At 43.7% G+C, this 17051-nt stretch overlaps 2 protein-coding genes across 3 annotated transcripts in view; one reads left to right on the top strand and one right to left on the bottom strand.

The window, feature by feature from the left end:
* TTC7A (tetratricopeptide repeat domain 7A) overlaps window positions 1–16433 on the top strand; it is a 436415-nt gene extending 419982 nt beyond the window's left edge. Inside the window, exon 20 of the mRNA XM_066595533.1 lies at window positions 16244–16433. Coding sequence (XP_066451630.1) covers window positions 16244–16375 — 132 coding nt within the window. The 3' untranslated portion in view covers window positions 16376–16433. The remainder of the gene's footprint in view (window positions 1–16243) is intronic.
* STPG4 (sperm-tail PG-rich repeat containing 4) overlaps window positions 4001–17051 on the bottom strand; it is a 142236-nt gene continuing 129185 nt past the window's right edge. For both annotated transcript variants that reach the window (XM_066595535.1, XM_066595537.1), the window contains one exon: window positions 4001–4174. In XM_066595535.1, coding sequence (XP_066451632.1) covers window positions 4031–4174 — 144 coding nt within the window. In that variant the 3' untranslated portion in view covers window positions 4001–4030. The remainder of the gene's footprint in view (window positions 4175–17051) is intronic.

Here is a 17051-nt window from a genome sequence, read left to right as displayed (position 1 = left end):
GATCATTCAGCGACCATGAAATAATTGTGTCCAGAATGCCCAGAAATTTGGCTGTTTTCACTTATTTATTCTTGGTCTGACTTTCCCAGATCAGTCTGCTCCTTTTCAGGGCGAGACTTGGGAAAGTTCCCACACTTTTGCAGTATGTGCCCTGGAGCTATTATGTACACAACACAGGACCGTGTGACACTCACAAACCGGGGAAAGTGTTTGTCAGATTATCTGCATCATCCCGAACCCACAGCAGTTTTATGTGAGATTTTTATGGCTCGCTATACTTAAAATACACTCAAAAGAAATTAAAGCCGCGTTCACGGTGACTGTAGAAATAAACGATGAGCGATGAGCGCTGCTTAACCACAGGAAGCTGGCCAATTATTATAAGAAATGTGAGCGTCTTTGAAGAAGGAAACTTTGCTAGAAGCAATTTCTTACAAGCAGATGATACTGGTTTAGATATCTGCCTGGGAATATTCTAAATAACTATATGGATATAGAAGGTACATGGAACCATGATTACATCATTATCATCACCTGTCATCTAACCTCTCAGACCTCCATCAATCTCAAGTAAGTCTTTGTACACCGTCGACTACGCTATTCATTCCTCCAAAAAAGACAGAAATGCATAAAACTGGTCAATTGGAGACTAAAAACTGGTTCCATTCTCGGGTCAACTCTTCAAATGGAGTCCGGGGATGGAGAGTCTTGGCGTAGAGATTAATGATGTGCGATCCCAGGCTTACTTATTACAAGCATGCATGTACGTGACCAATATTTGTAGAAGGGTCCACAAACTTTTTGGGTCCAAGCAGCACAATCTTGTGCTTTGTGTGACCCCCTCATATCACTGGATGAATAGTCAGCTGTTATAACTGAATCTTTGAGTAAATCCTGCCAGAAAGAGCTGCTATTTTAGAAGCTAATCCCAGGATGCGGTCACCATTAGCTTTTTATTGGATTTCAATGTCAGATAATTAGAAAGTAATGCCCGGAATCTGCCATATAAATATTTAGTTTATTTCCATTGAGCTTGAAAGCTTAAAAAAATTATGCGAAAATGATTACTGCATCCGTCAAAATACGGGGCCCTAAGCGGCAATGCACACTGCGCATGGAGTACTTACCTGCAGGTTTGGATTGTAGAGCGAGCACAAAGGCGAGCTGTAGTCTTTATTGATTCCAATTTGGGGTATATATGGGTTTTTTGTGTTTTTTCAGAGGCAAAATTAAAATTGGCTCCATCTTAAATTTTTTCTTTATAGTGTTTGTCGTGCAAGACGGAAATTGTGTTCCATTTATGTGACGATCCCAAATATAGGAATTTTTTTTTTTTTTTTTTAAAAGAGACAAAAGTGTGCAAAAAAGTTTTTCATGTCCCTGTAGGGGACTTGAACCAGCAATCCCTGCACTGCAATGTATTATTGCTATTCATAGTGATTACAGGCCATGGTGGACCCGGACTCCATTGCCTGGCATCCATTTGCCATAGTAGCCCATCGGCTGTCTACCATTACATTCCTTCTGTGAAGGATCGATGTTCTCACCAATCCCAGCAATTGCAACAGGAGGCCGGCTGTTAGTTTACTTCTATATGCAGGAACCTCTTTCCACCCGGGATGTAAACTTATGTCCTGGGGTGAGAAGGGGTTAGAAAAAAGTTGTTGTATGATATGGATTGGGTGTAGTAGATGAAGAAAGAAAAAGGGCCAGAGTGAAACAGGAGATCAGAAGTCGAAGGGCAAGTCTTGGAAGTGTCATGGCTTTGATGGAAAGACACAATTGTACGTAGCTTGCTACCACTGGTAGATCAAATGTCGTATTAGCATCAACGTATGTAGTGGAAAACAGAAAACACAATGGCGACTGGTGCAACCAAACAGCGGTAATGTTGTAAAGATGAGTGTCGAATAATCTGAACAGTAAGTATGTTTGCTAAACACCAGCAAGTAACCCATTTCAAGGCTGAGATCTGTTCATCTTACAGTCATTGCGTCCAGCTGTCTGATGAAGAGGTCTTGACCTCAAAACACGTTACTTGCTGGTATTCAATACAGATACTCGCTGTTTGGAATATTCAACACTCCTCATCTTTATGATGACTATGGCTGTTTCATTGTATCAGACCCCTAGTGTTTTCTCTGTTTCCCATTGCAGGATAGGGAGTAAAATTAAAAAAAAATAGTCATTACTGATCCTTCACTGTGCTTCCAGCCCATCAATATCAATCTGATCCCCTCCGCCGTATTCCTTGCTTAAAGGGGTTGTCCCGCACCGAAACGTTTTTTTTTTTTTTTCAATAGCCCCCCCGTTCGGCGCGAGACAAACCCGATGCAGGGGTTTAAAAAAAAAAAAAACGGATAGTACTTACCCGAATCCCCGCGCTCCGGTGACTTCTTACTTACCTTGCGAAGATGGCCGCCGGGATCTTCACCCACGGTGGACCGCAGGTCTTCTCCCATGGTGCACCGTGGGCTCTGTGCGTTCCATTGCCGATTCCAGCCTCCTGATTGGCTGGAATCGGCACACGTGACGGGGCGGAGCTAAGAGGAGCAGCTCTCCAGCACGAGCGGCCCCATTCAGAAGGGAGAAGACCGGACTGCGCAAGCGCGTCTAATCGGGTGATTAGACGCTGAAATTAGACGGCACCATCGAGACGGGGACGCTAGCAACGGAGCAGGTAAGTGAATAACTTCTGTATGGCTCATAATTAATGCACGATGTATATTACAAAGTGCATTAATATGGCCATACAGAAGTGTATACCCCCACTTGCTTTTGCAGGACAACCCCTTTAATTAGGAAGCGATGATGTCACATTCATCACTCACATTACTTCTACAGCCAATTGCTGGCCTCAACATTCATGTGAGTGGGGACCAGAGGGATGGGACCAGGTCAAAAGCTTGAACCAGAGAGACAGTGTAAGGTTGAGTGATGCCTATTTTATTTTTTTAGGCCTTTCTCCGCACTAGTGCAACTTTTTTAACCCTTTCCAATCCACTCTCTGACGTCTAAAGACATTCTGATTGAAGGCTGTATAGCTCCGATGTCGGAAGACGTCCGGCAGGGTATTCTTACTGTAGATTACTGGTCACTCTCTCGTCAGGGGCCTCTCCGGCATGTCCCATACCCCAGTACTGGCTCTAGCCAGCAGATGGCGCTATTGTATAATGGCACAGAAAGAAAACTCACTAGGAAACACTGAATCCAAAATTGGATTGCAAAGGTTTAAGGGTTGGAAAACCCTTTTAATAATATTGGAAGTCACCACTGAGTTTTGTGACCTGTATGAATGTACGTGGCCTGTGGTCTTGTGGTTGTATAGTACTCAAATATACAGTGACTTCTAAAATGTTTAGAATAAACATAAGGAGGGTAATTATTCCTTGTAATCAATAGATTACACCTTAACTTTTCATGGGGAGGAAGAAGAAGCTCAACACCCCGGGAGGATCTGTTGTATACTACACTTCTCCTGCAGTGGCCGCCACAGCTAATTTCTAAAGGTTAGAGAAGCCGGATCAACGGTCTTATGGACATCCCCTTTAAAAGCAAAGGACTAGAGATGAGCGGGTATACTCGCTAAGGCACATTACTCGAGCGAGTAGTGCCTTAGCTGAGTATCTCCCCGCTCGTCTCTAAAGATTCGGGGGCCGGCGCGGGTGACAGGTGAGTTGCTGGGGGAAGAGAGGGAGAGAGAGATCTCCCCTCCGTTCCTCCCTGCTCTCCCCCGCCGCTCCCCGCCCACCGCCTACAGCCGAATCTTTAGAGACGAGCGGGGAGATACTCGGCTAAGGCACTACTCGCTCGAGTAATGTGCCTTAGCGAGTATACTCGCTCATCTCTACACAGGACCTGTTCAATGTCCATAGTCTCTAGTGGATCTTGAGGTTTCTTTCCTTCCGTCAGATGTAGCTGATTAATCTTTTCTAGTTTTGTTGTTTATTCTTTTACTCATCTTCCCTTGAAAACAAAGACCGCGTTGGCACCGCATATATTTATTGCTATATTTTAATCAGCTTTTTAATTACTTCTTTCTCTCTTGGCAACAAGATTTATTGTCTGGGGAAGGCATCGGCATCTTGTCAAAACAGCCAAAAATTAGACAGCTCCTCTTTTCTTGTCCTGCAAGGTCAATCTCATATTCATTCTGCGCTCTGAATTCTCTTCTCTTTTGCATGAAGAACATTTAAGTAGGAAAGAAAATAAAGGGAAACGAGAAGAAAATGTATTTAGATTAACAAAGAAAACGAGATGATTATTCACAATACATAATCTGCCGCTACTTGTGGATTCTGTTATTTTCTAGCCGCTATGTAACACATGGCAAAATTAAAGTGACTGTGATACGCTTTGAAGCCGACCTGTCTCCATTCCTGACATGTCTCTTCTATTAGAGCCACTCGGAGGAATCTTTTCCTCATTTCCCCAGTTTGCAGTTGCCATACAGCTCCTACTAGGGCAGTTAATCTACTTACCTGCAGCTTCATTGGTGAGCAAGCTAGTCCGGTCCCTCATTGTCCCAGGTGTCGCGTGCCATGGTTAGCTGAACCCTACTGCATCTGCTGTGTGGACTGGAAGTCATTTTATCTTTTCATTTCCTGGAGAGCCAAAATATAAGTCTCATAGGGATGAATAGGAGCAGTAATTTCCGATCCGCTGTAGGATTCAGTGGTCTCTCATTAGTGAAGCTGTAGAGGAGTTGGTGGCAGGTGGCTCCTCAACTGCAAGCCCACTGGACCAGGTCTGTTCGAATGCCCCTTGTTCAGGCTGGTTGGTCTAAGTTTGTTCACCAAGATCACTGCAGCCAAATATAACCCCAGGCCAGACTCAGGCCACAACCTGACACCACACTCAGGTCCCTTCTTAACGGTATAGAATACAATTAAATGCTGAATAGAATGCAAATCACTTTAAACACATCTCGGTTAAGGCCCATTTACATGCAAAGATAATCTTTCAAAGGATTGAAAGATTTAGCTATCTTTTTGCATAAAGTGTTAACGTCCATTAACACTTTATCATCTTCATTTGCATCTAACAGGGCCTCCAGGAGCTGTTTGCAGAGCACAGCATGTGATTAATCACATGCCCAGCTGTGCACACAGTTGCATTGTTCTGCTCCTGGCTGATGGCAGATTACAATGTTATCTGCGGGCTCCCCTGGAGATAACTGCATGCTGTCAAATGAGATGTAAATCTGTTTGCTTTGCCTCTCAGTAGCTGAACAATGGATTTTCAGTTCACCTTGAAAACATCATGGTTTAAACAAAAAAAGCACAATAACCGTGTTTACATGTAACAATTATTGGTCATTTTCATTTGAGCGCATTTTGAACGATAATCGTTACGTGTAAATGGGCTTTTACAAAGCAGCAGAAAAGTAGATTAGGCACTCTGTGGCAATTGCTCCCTGGGCACAGCATAAAATGGGAATCTCTCAATTCAAAAATGTTTTCCAGCCCTCCATGTATGTACAGACATAAACAGATAGCTGTCAATCACTGATAGCTCCGCCCATTGGACTGTTCAGCTCAGGATGTGCAGAGATATAAATGAATAAAACACAAGTTCTACTGAATCTTTCCCCATAAAACTATATATCAATCTGTTCAGCTCCTCCTGCTCTATGACATGATGCCTGCAGTTAGGATTGCATGTTCCAGCGGATAGATTCCTTTCAAATACTTGTATTTTCAATGAAACAACAGCACTGGAGCATCTTTTCTTAGACCGCTGCACTGTGCCGTTCCTTGGTTATTCCTCCTGGAAGTGTGGCTTGAGATCCCTGCAGCTGTGGCGTTTGAAGCTTGAGCTCTATTGCACCATTGATAATATGACTCTAATGTGTGGATGTATCAACTATAACACCAGCATATGTAAATAAGGGTGTCATTTATAATGATTTATTCATTCTGAAGATAGTGAATACATTTACAAACTCATTCACCTCTATAAATTAAACACATACACCTCTGCTATGTGCAGCAATCCAAAATGTACTCCGCCTGCTGTAAATTAAAGAGGCATGCACCAGGGCACATCCTGTGCTATCTTCCTGGCGGCTGCCAATCTTTGCGCCTGATTCTGAACCACAAGGACATAACTGAACCAAGTCTGATGAGAAAGTAAAAATAAAAATGTTACCATCACATAAGAGATGCATCCTTCTGCTATTGGCAAGGCGTATATCAATGGTCTCCAACCTGAGGCTCTCCAGCTGTTGCAAAACTATAACTCCCATCAGGCTGTGTACATGTTGTGACGTTAGAGGGAGAAATGTTGTCAGTATGAAATTAATCCCTTAAAGCTTTGCACGCCTCTGCAATCTTTTTTTTTTCTTTGAATCAATGTGTTTTTGGAAATGGAGACTTTTTGTACTTGGCTTTCATTAAAAATTTCTGATTGGTTGGTTTCTATGCTTGTATTATTTTCCAAGGCGCTGCAGACTGGAGGACTGAAATCATAGCAAATTCTGTCAGTCAGAGTAAACTACGAGCTCCTCCCCTGTTGTGGATGTACATTCACATCTATGACAGTGCAGGGGATGGTGGAGGAGATCAGGAGCACAGAGAGCAGAGAAAGCTACTATTAGGGCTCATGCCCATGGATGGAGCGGGATACGTCCGTGGTTTTACGCTATGGAAATCCCGCAGGGATAAACAAATAAGTCCCCGCTGGCGACCGTGGAAAATTGTCCCTTTTTTAGCGCGTTTTTCCGCTGTCTCCAATAATGCTATATTAATGGAGACCTACCGTTGTGGAAAAACGCGGTAAAATAGAACATGCCGTGATTTTTTTTTTCCTGCGGTGTAAATCCGTGGCAGAATCCCACAGGTCTGAGCTATTAGATTGTGAGCACAGAGAGCAGAGTATGCTACTATTACATAGGGCTTCACGACAGTGCTGGGAGTGGTGGACAAGATCAGGAGAACAGAAAGCAGACAATGCTACCGTGTTTCCCCGATAGTAAGACACCCCCGATTGTAAGACGTATCGGGGGTGTCAGGGGGGTCGGCCAATGTAAGCCGTACCCCGAAAGTAAGACATACCGTAGAAAAAAAAAATCATTACTCACCTCCCCCGGCGTTCTGTCGCGCTCCGGCAGGATGTCGCTCGCTCCTCGTCCCCGGCGCAGCATTGCTTTCTGAATGCGGGGGCTTGAAATCCCCGCCTCCAGAAAGCTAATACACACGCCGTCAGCCAGTTACAGAATGGCTGTGATTGGCTGAAGGCGCACGTGGCTTCAGCCAATCACACTATTCAATGACATCATTGAATGGCTGTGATTGGCTGAAGGCGCACGTGGCTTCAGCCAATCACACCCATTCAATGATGTCATTGAATAGTGTGATTGGCTGAAGCCACGTGCGCCTTCAGCCAATCACAGCCATTCAATGCTGTCATTGAATGGCTGTAACTGGCTGACGGCGTGTGTATTAGCTTTCTGGAGGCGGGGATTTCAAGCCCCCGCATTCAGAAAGCAATGCTGCGCCGGGGACGAGGAGCGAGCGACATCCTGCCGGAGCGCGACAGAACGCCGGGGGAGGTGAGTAATGATTTTTTTTATTATAAGACATACCCCGAAAGTAAGACATAGTCTGGCTTTTGGGGATAAAAAGAAAGTAAGACACTATCTTACTTTCGGGGAAACACGGTACTATAATAGAACTCTGTATGACAGTGCTGGGAATGGTGGAGGAGATCAGGAGCACAGAGAGCAGAGAAAGCTACTATTACAGAGGACTGTATGACAGTGCATTGGATTGTGGAGGAGGTTAGGAGCACAGAGAGCAGAGAAAGCTACTATTACAGAGGGCTGTATGACAGTGTAGGGGATGGTGGAGGAGATCAGGAGGAGAGAGAGCAGAGAAAGCTACTATACAGAGAACTGTATGACAGTGCAGGGGATGGTGGAGAAGATCATGAGCACAGAGAGCAGAGAAAGCTACTATTACATAGGGCTAGATGACAGTGCAGGGGATGGTGGAGGAGATCAGGAGGACAGAGAGCAGAGTATGCTACTATTACATAGGGCTAGATGACAGTGCAGGGGATGGTGGAGGAGATCAGGAAGACAGGGAGCAGAGAAAGCTGCTATTACAGAAAGCTGTATGACAGTGCGGAGGATGGTGGAGGAGAGCAGAGAAAACTACTATTACCGAGCGCTGTATGACAGTGGTTAGAATGGTGGAGAAGATCAGGAGCACAGAAAGCAGAAAAAGGTGTTATTAGGGCTCATGCCCATGGATGGAGCGGGATACGCCCATGGTTTTACGCTGGGGGAATCCCGCGGGGATGAACAAAAAAGTCCCCGCAGGGGATCATGGAAAATTGCCCTTTTTTTACAGGCTTTTGCATTTTTCTGCCGTCTCCATTAATACTATATCCGCGGCAGAATCCCACAGGTCTGAGCTATTAGATTCAATAGAACCTAATAGCTGCGTTATTCCGCCGCGGATTTACGCCGCAGGGAATGCGGCATAAATTGGTCCGTGGGCATTAGCCCTTACAGAGGACTGTTTGACAGTGCTAGAGATGGTGGATGGGGATCATGAGCACAAAGAGCAGAGAAAGCTACTATTACAGAGGACTGCAGGGGATGGTGGAGGAGATCAGGAGGACAGAAAGCAGAGTATGCTACTATTACATAGGTCTGTATGACAGTGCTGGGGATGGTGGAGGAAATCAGGAAGACAGGGAGCAGAGAAAGCTACTATTACAGAGAGCTGTATGACAGTGCAGAGGATGGTGGAGGAGAGAAGAGAAAGCTACTATTACAGAGGGCTGCATGACAATGCTGGGAATGGTGGACAAGATCAGGAGAACAGAAAGCAGACAATGCTACTAAAACAGAAGGCTGTATGACAGTGGCGGGGGGTGGCAGAGGAGATCAGGAGAACAGAAAGCAGAGAATGCTACTATTACAGAGGGCTGTATGACAGTGCGGGGGATGGTGGAAGAGATCAGGAGGACAGAGAGCAGAGAAAGCTACTATTACAGAGGGCTAGATGACAGTGCTGAGACATGGTGGAGAAGATCAGGAGAACAGAGAGTAGAGAATGCTGCTATTACAGAGGGCTGTATGACAGTGCTGAGACATGGTGGAGGAGATCAGAAGAACAGAGAGCAGAGAATGCTACTATTACAAAGGGCTGTATGGCAGTGCAAGGGTCGGTGAAGGAGATCAGGAGAACAGAGAGCAGATAAAGCTACTATTACAGAGGCCTGTATGACAGTGCAGGGGATGGTGGAGGAGATTAGGAGGACAGAGAGCAGAAAGTGTCACTATTACAGAGGGCTGCATGACTATGCTGGGGATGGTGGAGGAGATCCTTTGACTCTAACATTCTTCTCTGACTTCCCAGTACTGACCCCTGGCTTGTTCTTGCTGTTTGCCCAGGAGGTTGGCAGTCACTTTGCATAAATAACCAGGGGAACCCATGCAGTGAAATCTATTGATTTTTATAAGAGCTGCATCTTCAAGTACTGGCCCCTACTCAGGGGTCAAAGCAATAGCTTCAGCTCTGTACCCCACTGTGTTGCAGAACTGGTAGCAGACACCCGATCAGCTGATTGGTTGGGGTCCTGAGCGATGGACCACAGCCAATCAACTCTTGATGTCCTGAGCACTGGACCCCAGTTGATCAACTATTGATGACCTTTCCTAAGTATAGAGCATCAATAGTGTTTCCCTGGAAAAAACTGTTTACCACTGCTACTTCTTACAATCAATTCCCCTTTTAAACCACATATCTAAACCTCTAAGGATGCTACAGTAGATAGGTACACAGCTAGTACCTATCTACTGTAGCCCAACTTATTTCACCAAGGGTGAAGTGTTCTGAGCCACCTTTCCCTGCAAAGCATCATCCATATACCATGCAAACCACCAACTTACGATCAAATCTCTTTATCATACTCTTTATCTCAGGGGCAAACTGGCCATTGGGGCTTTAGGGCTGTGCTCAGTGGGCTAGGGGCATTGATAAATACTCAATAAATCACATTGTTGCTAGCAGTGCAAAAGCAATTTCTTAACCCACACAAAATGTGCCATTGCTCTAGTAATCTTTAAGGAGCCAAGACCACTCATAGTCCATAATTACATTGAATGTTGCCAAAGTCTCATACCCCTTTCCAACAATTTAACATGACTCGTTAGTCTCACCGTCAATTTTTCCAATTTTTTTCTTGATGTTTTTTTAATGTTATGGAATGTGCTGAAATGATATAAAAAGATTCAATGGTGAAAAGCAGACAGATGAGAAGAATGTATACACTGGGGAGTTTCTTTTACATTTCTTAGAGGGAAGTCGTGCTTGAAGATGAACAGTGGAGCAGATATAAACGAAATTCAATAAAGCTGAGAAAACCGAGACCGTTTTGATGTTATTTACCCTGCATGTGATGTCTTGTTTGCATGTATTGTTTGCTATTTATGGGTGTAATAATGTCACATTATCAGTTTATCATTTCCTCACATCGCAATCACTAAGGTTCCTTGCAGGAGAATTCGATCAATCATATTTTTAAGATCCAATTTCTAGTTAATGGCAGCGTTCAGAAGAGTCAATTCATTTTTTGTGCCAATTTACACTGGAGATATGATGTACCTCAATCTGTATTCTTGTTTGCCCTCTTTAAAGAAGCACTCTACCATTTTTTCTTGTTTTTTCCCCAAACATTATGTGTACCTTATGTCTGAATCATCGGTGACATTAAATTATTGCTCACCTGTTTCCCTCATTTCCCTGGCAAATGGCTAATTTCTTTGTTTGGGCGCCATTTTGTGTATTCAACTTTATAGACTTTCGTCATGTAAAAAGTACTTCCCCATGCGTGACACCGACCCCAACTTTTCCCCACAGTTTATATGACTCCCATCACACTCCTATCTATAGGGGCATGTTTTTGGAAAAAAGGCGATTCATATAAAAAATCTGTGTAGTAAGGTATATCACATGCATCATCAGCTGCAGAGATTTATTAGCTGCTTTGGTGTTTCTGGCACTAGGTTAGAGCCACAGGTATAGTAGCCGTGCAGGTCCAGAGAGTAGTCAGGGGAGAATCAGGAGTCAGCAACAGGTGGTCTCAATTGGCAGTACAAAGGAGGAGGCATAGTGTAGCATAGTAAGTAGGAATGCCAGGGGTCAATAACAAAAGGTCTCAAGTTGCAGTACAAAAGAGGAGGCAGGTAGCGCTGTCAGAAATAAAGCCAGGGGTCAATAATGGAAGCTCTCAATTGTCTGTAGAGGAGCAGGTTGGCAATGGAGCACAATAATCACGTATTGAGGGCATGGCAGGGTTAGGCTTTTCTAGTGTGTCTAATCAAAAACAGAGGTGGGGTCAGGACAGGGGAACAGACCAGGAAAAAACACAGTATCATTGCTAGGTGTTAGCAGAGGAGCTGTCCAATGGCTGGATGGTTCAGCGGAGAATGCTGCCAACTGGAGCACAGGTGGTCCTAGGTTTGATTCCTGACATCTGGACTTTGACTTATCTGCCTGCTTTGGAGCGAACTGATCTTCTCTGCCCACTGATTTGTTTATGGGTCAGGGCATTTTTAGAGTGATTTGTGGTTGTGAGAAGTGTATATACATTTATATACAATGCCCACTTCTGCATTCAATGATGTCAAGATGGAGGGCGGAGGTAAGGCGGGTTTTAGTTTCTCTAAGGGAGGTAGAAAAGCACGGAGACAGACATCTGCTGCCGACAGAGGGTCACGCAAGGATATGGTGACCCCTGCCAATACATTACAGTTAAAAGATATTGAGGGTCACGTTCAAGTCACATGACTGCAGAGAAACCCGGAAAGGCACAGAAAGGAGCGCATAGATAAATAATGAAAATTGAATTTGTAATGGCATACTTAATACTTATGTAATAGAGAAAAAGAATAGCAGGGATTGCCTGTTTAAGGCCGCACTCACACGACCGTATTGGAATTGCATATTATGCGTAATCCATGAGTGCAAAGTAGAACACAGCATGTTCTATTTTGCCGCATATGTACGCAAGATAGAGCCCATTGTTCTCTATTGGCGCATATATACACACAGCCATATGCAATTATATGGCATATGGGCTGCGGGTATATGAGTCATCGCAAAATGACGGCGCAGGAAATATAAACATAAAAATAAGCGGGTATATGCGGTCATGCAGTTTCGCCACCATACGCTGCCTTATGCAGGGTCATGGTTGGGTTCACAGCTATAAAATGCTGCAGGAGCTCTGCATTGTTTTACGCTTACAGCCATGTAAGCCCGGCCTAAGGATAAGACAATGCAATCTTACCACAATAAAGGCCCTAACGAGCATTTAAAGTCCATGTCAAAGCATAAAATGAAAATTCAGTGTTGCTCTTTCAACTGGCAGATGGCAATCTCTCGTGGCGTAGATATTCGGGGCAGTGTTGCAAAGGATATGGGACTCCTGCAGAACTCATCTGTGCATTGACATATTTTTGGAGAAATTGTTTTTTATTTACATCAGACTCCCACAATAAGAAAGTTATTTCCTATCCTACGAATATAGGATAACTTCAAAGGGGTTGCCCAAACACAGCGCCACCTTGTCCGTGCGTTGTCTGTGGTATTGCAGCTCAGCTCCATTGAAGTGAGCGGAAGCTGAGCTGCAATACCAGACTCAACTCATGGACAAGCGTGGTGCTGTTTTGGGAAGCAAGCAGACACGTTTTTCTAACCCTGGACAACCCCTTTAAAGTTAGCACGACTCTTTTAATACGGATGGGAATTACTATAGACATTATACTAGGAAATGCTAGTGGTCAACAGAGTCTGATTTGACCATTCATGACATCTACAGTAAAAATGTCACCAAAAGACGATGTCTTTGAGAAGATCAGACATAGGCCAGATTTTTCTTTGACAAACTCCTAGTTCCCTTATATCCTATATACAGTGGACCTCTTCATAGGATCACCCTTCTAGGAGACCATTTTTCTTAGCGGTTTTGGGAGGTCTTCTCAAAGCTTGTATGCTTTGTCCTAATTTTGTAGATTTTTAGATGTTCAGTGTTCATCTTTGCTGTAAAGGAGGACAAACCTAAAAGCTGGCCATGCAGCACATGGTTTAGGTTTGGATTGTGACAGGCTAAATATTGAACCATGAATGAGCGTTTACTGAGTGCTTTCGACAAAGTTGTAAAGTGACTTTGAACAATGTATTTTCTATTATTTGGTACTTTGAGTACCTCATGAAAAATTGGACCCCGCATTCTAGAGAAGCTTGAATATGAGAAGACATCTCACCAGCCATGATCATCAATGGGACACCTCAATGGAAGGGCAATGTCATCTATATTGATTCCTCATACAAGGCAATTACAAGAGCTTTTATACTCTTAATAGCATGTCTTAAAGAGTTTGTTGTCCTATATACATTATCTTTCATCATAGATATTGTCTACTGTAGAATATTCATTGATTTAGGCGACCATATATTGATATCTCTAATGACTCCAGCTTAGCTTGTAGGGTTTGTCCTGGACTGCTCTCCTTAAAACCCCTTAACGACCGGACCATAGTGTTTTTACGTGCTGCAGCTGCAGGATGTGTATGGAGGGAGGTAGCACCGCTACCTCCCTCCATACAGCGCGGGTGTCAGCTGTTTATTACAGCTGACGCCCGCCGGCAATAGCCGCGCTTGGCCGTTCGGCCGATCGCGGCTATTAACCCTTTAAATGCCGCTGTCAATTCTGACAGCGGCATTTAAATCCCCTGAACGCTGTTTGGGGGTCCCGCACGGCCCCCCCCCGCGGTGAGATCGGGGGATCCGTGCAGGTGTCATGGCAGCCGGGGGCCTAATGAATGGCCCCAGGGCTGCCTTAGCAGACTGCCTATCAAGCCATCCACACAGGGTGGCTTGAAAGACTGCCTGTAAAAAAGCAGTATGACGTAATGCTATAGCATTACGTCATACTGCAGGAGCGATCAAAGCATCACATGTTAAAGTCCCCCAGGGGGACTTCAAAGTAAAGTAAAAAAAAAAGATCAATAAAGTTTTTTAAATTGTAAAAAAAAAAAAAAGTTATAAAAGTTTAAATCACCCCCCTTTTGCCATATCTATTATTAAAAAATCTAAATCATAAAATAAAAATATGTATTTGGTATCGCCGCGTCCGTAAAAGTCCGATCTATCAAAGTAGTGCATTATTTTTTCTGCACGGTGAACGTGGTCCGAAAAAAAAAATAAAGAACGCCAGAAATGCATTTTTTCAGTTACCCTGTCTCCCAGAAAAAAACGCAATAAAAAGCGATCAAAAAGTCGTATGCATTCCAAATTGATACTATCGGAAACTACTGGACATCCCGCAAAAAATGAGCCCTTGCTCAACTACGTCGACGGAAAAATAAAAAAGTTATCGCGCGCACAAAATGACCGCAGAAAATAATTGAAAAAAATGTAATATCTTAAAAAAAAACTACAAGTACTACAGCAAAAACAATACTATATAAGTTTGGTATCGTAGTAATCGTACTGACCCATAGAATAAAAATATCAGGTCGTTTTTGTTGCAGTTTGTGCGTCGTAGAAACAGGACGCACCGAAAGATGGTGGAATGTCGTTTTTTTTTTCCATTTCTCTCTGCTAAGAATTTTTAAAAAGTTTTTCAGTAAATTATATGGTACAATAAATAGTGCCATTGAAAAATACAACTCATCCCGCAAAAAACAAGCCCTCATACAGTGACTTCGATGGATAAATAAAGGAGCTACGATTTTTTAAAAGGGAGTAGGAAAAAACAAAAATGGAAAAAAGCAAAAAAGCCCGGTCACTAAGGGGTTAAAGGGGAGCTGTGATGTCAGTGGGCCAGTTGCATAGCTTTGCAGCAATGCCCTTTTGTTTATACTTTAGCTTATACTCACCCCCATTTTTCCCTACTCACTCTTCTCAGGTTCCACTACCCGTGCTGTGGATGTGCCACTCTCCACAGTTCCCTGTTAGTGGGTGCCGTAAGCCTTGGTTGACAGGGAGAAGTGGGGAATGCCTACTTGACACATTCACTGTTCCAGGAGTCAAATCTAAGGCATTTTTACACGTGTGTGTTGTGAGACGCACAAATCTCGCACGAATATGAACCCCATTCTTTTGAATGAGCTCATACACATAAGCAATGCGGGAAACAATTTGGCATGTCTTATCTTTGTGCGTGCCCTTGCATTGCATCACCCATTGAAAGGGGCGTGGGGCAGCATTGCACCACATGCCAGGTGACGTGGTGCGATGTGAGGTTTCCCCTTTGAAAACAATGGGAGAAACTCCACAATCCGCACAGGCTACTTCCGCAAAGTGATGCGAGACAGTTTTGATATAAAAATGCCTAACATCCACGGGGATGTCGTTTGTTGGCAAGCACGATATCGGGCCATGATTCCCATTGTTTTCACGTAGTGCGATGCTGCCGCTGGCCCCATTGAAGACATAGACAGGACGTGCTGCGATTTTTTTTCCCCACTCGCATTGCGGTGCGATGTGATGCGGGAAAAAAGTCGCTAATGTGTATGACCCCATTCAGAAGAACGGGGTGCGTATTTGTGTGAGATTTGTGTGGCTCACAACGCGCAAATTTTGCACGGGAATCTCGGCCTTGTGAAATTGGCCTAAGAAGAGGTCTTACTGGGGAACCGGGTAATGATTGACAAAAGAAAGGCTGCAGTAGAGTCAGCTGAGCCACAGATGTAAAGCTGTGCAGCCGGCACTACCGATATGATAGGTTGTCTTAACCCTTTCCAATCCACTGTCTGACGTCTGAAGACATTCTGATTGAAGGCTGTACAGCTCCGATATCGGAAGATGTCCAGCAGGGTATTCTTACTGTATATTATTGGCCACTCTGTTGTCGGGGGCCTCTCCAGCATGTTCAATACCGCAGTACTGGCTCTAGCCAGCAGGTCGCGCCATTGTATAATGGCAGAAGGAGAAAGCCCCCTAGGAAACCCTGAATCCAAAATTGGATTGCAAAGGGTTAAACCCCATAATGACAGGCCTATCTTCACCTTAACGACCAAGTGATTTTCTTCTTTTTTTTCATCTTTATATTTAAAGAGCCATGGCTTTTATACTTTTGTCAACATAAACAAACAAGGTTTTTTTTTAATGCCATCACTTTGGGGTACATATAATGTGTTGTATAACTTTTATTAGTTTTTTAGAGGGAGTGAAGAACAGAAACATAAATTCCAACATTATTTTTTGTGTTTTATTTTTAGGGCATTCACCATGTTGTTAAAGAAAAACATGATGACGTTATTCTCTGGATCAGCAATTCCAAGACCCATAACAACTTTTCTTCCGACAGAGATATGCAGCCAGCTGAACCACGGAGCGGGTGGACGGCGTAAATGATGAATATTACAGGGGCCCCACTGCTACCCTCGCGAACAGATGGCAGTATGTAACTGAAAAATAATACATTTAAGTTTTTAGCTTTTGCTTCTCAGCGGTGTCGGGCAAGGTGTGATGTTAAGTTGTCAAGTTTGTGATACCAGTCCGTATACAGGCCGAGACCTGTGCTGGACAAAATAATAATAAAAATGGGAAAAATAAAATAAAACTTTTCCTTTCCTCTGAAGTGTAGTGCGGTACCTCAGTGCAGATGTTGCAGTGGTGGGAAGGGACTCCAGGAGGCAGGATGAATGGTGAAATCAAGAAACACTTTATTCATTTGTAGAAGGATTTTCAGTACTTCATTCAGATTAGCATTACTTTATCTTGAGGTAGACTTTACTTAGACAACTCGGTTACGTCAATTTGAACAAGTGCAGGCAAGAAGTGCACAAATCATATCTGAACACTGATTAGCTTTTTAACAGTAATTAAGCATGGGAATCCTCTCTGTCCTCTATGCCTTGTCCTGCCTTCTCTCTATTTCTTGTCTTCTATTTCTTTAGATATGAATCTTTCCTTTTAGTTAGTTACTGATACTTTTAGGCCGTTTCTTATTCTTCCATTTCTGTCTCTTTTCTCTATCTTGCTGAAACTCCTGCTTTATCTTAGTTCTCTTACTTTTTCTCTCCA

Source organism: Eleutherodactylus coqui, chromosome 3 (genome assembly GCF_035609145.1).
Source record: "Eleutherodactylus coqui strain aEleCoq1 chromosome 3, aEleCoq1.hap1, whole genome shotgun sequence".
Taxonomy (NCBI): Eukaryota; Metazoa; Chordata; class Amphibia; order Anura; family Eleutherodactylidae; genus Eleutherodactylus; species Eleutherodactylus coqui.
The sequence above is the reverse complement of the archived record's forward strand: the minus strand, read 5'-3'. Positions and strand labels throughout refer to the sequence as shown.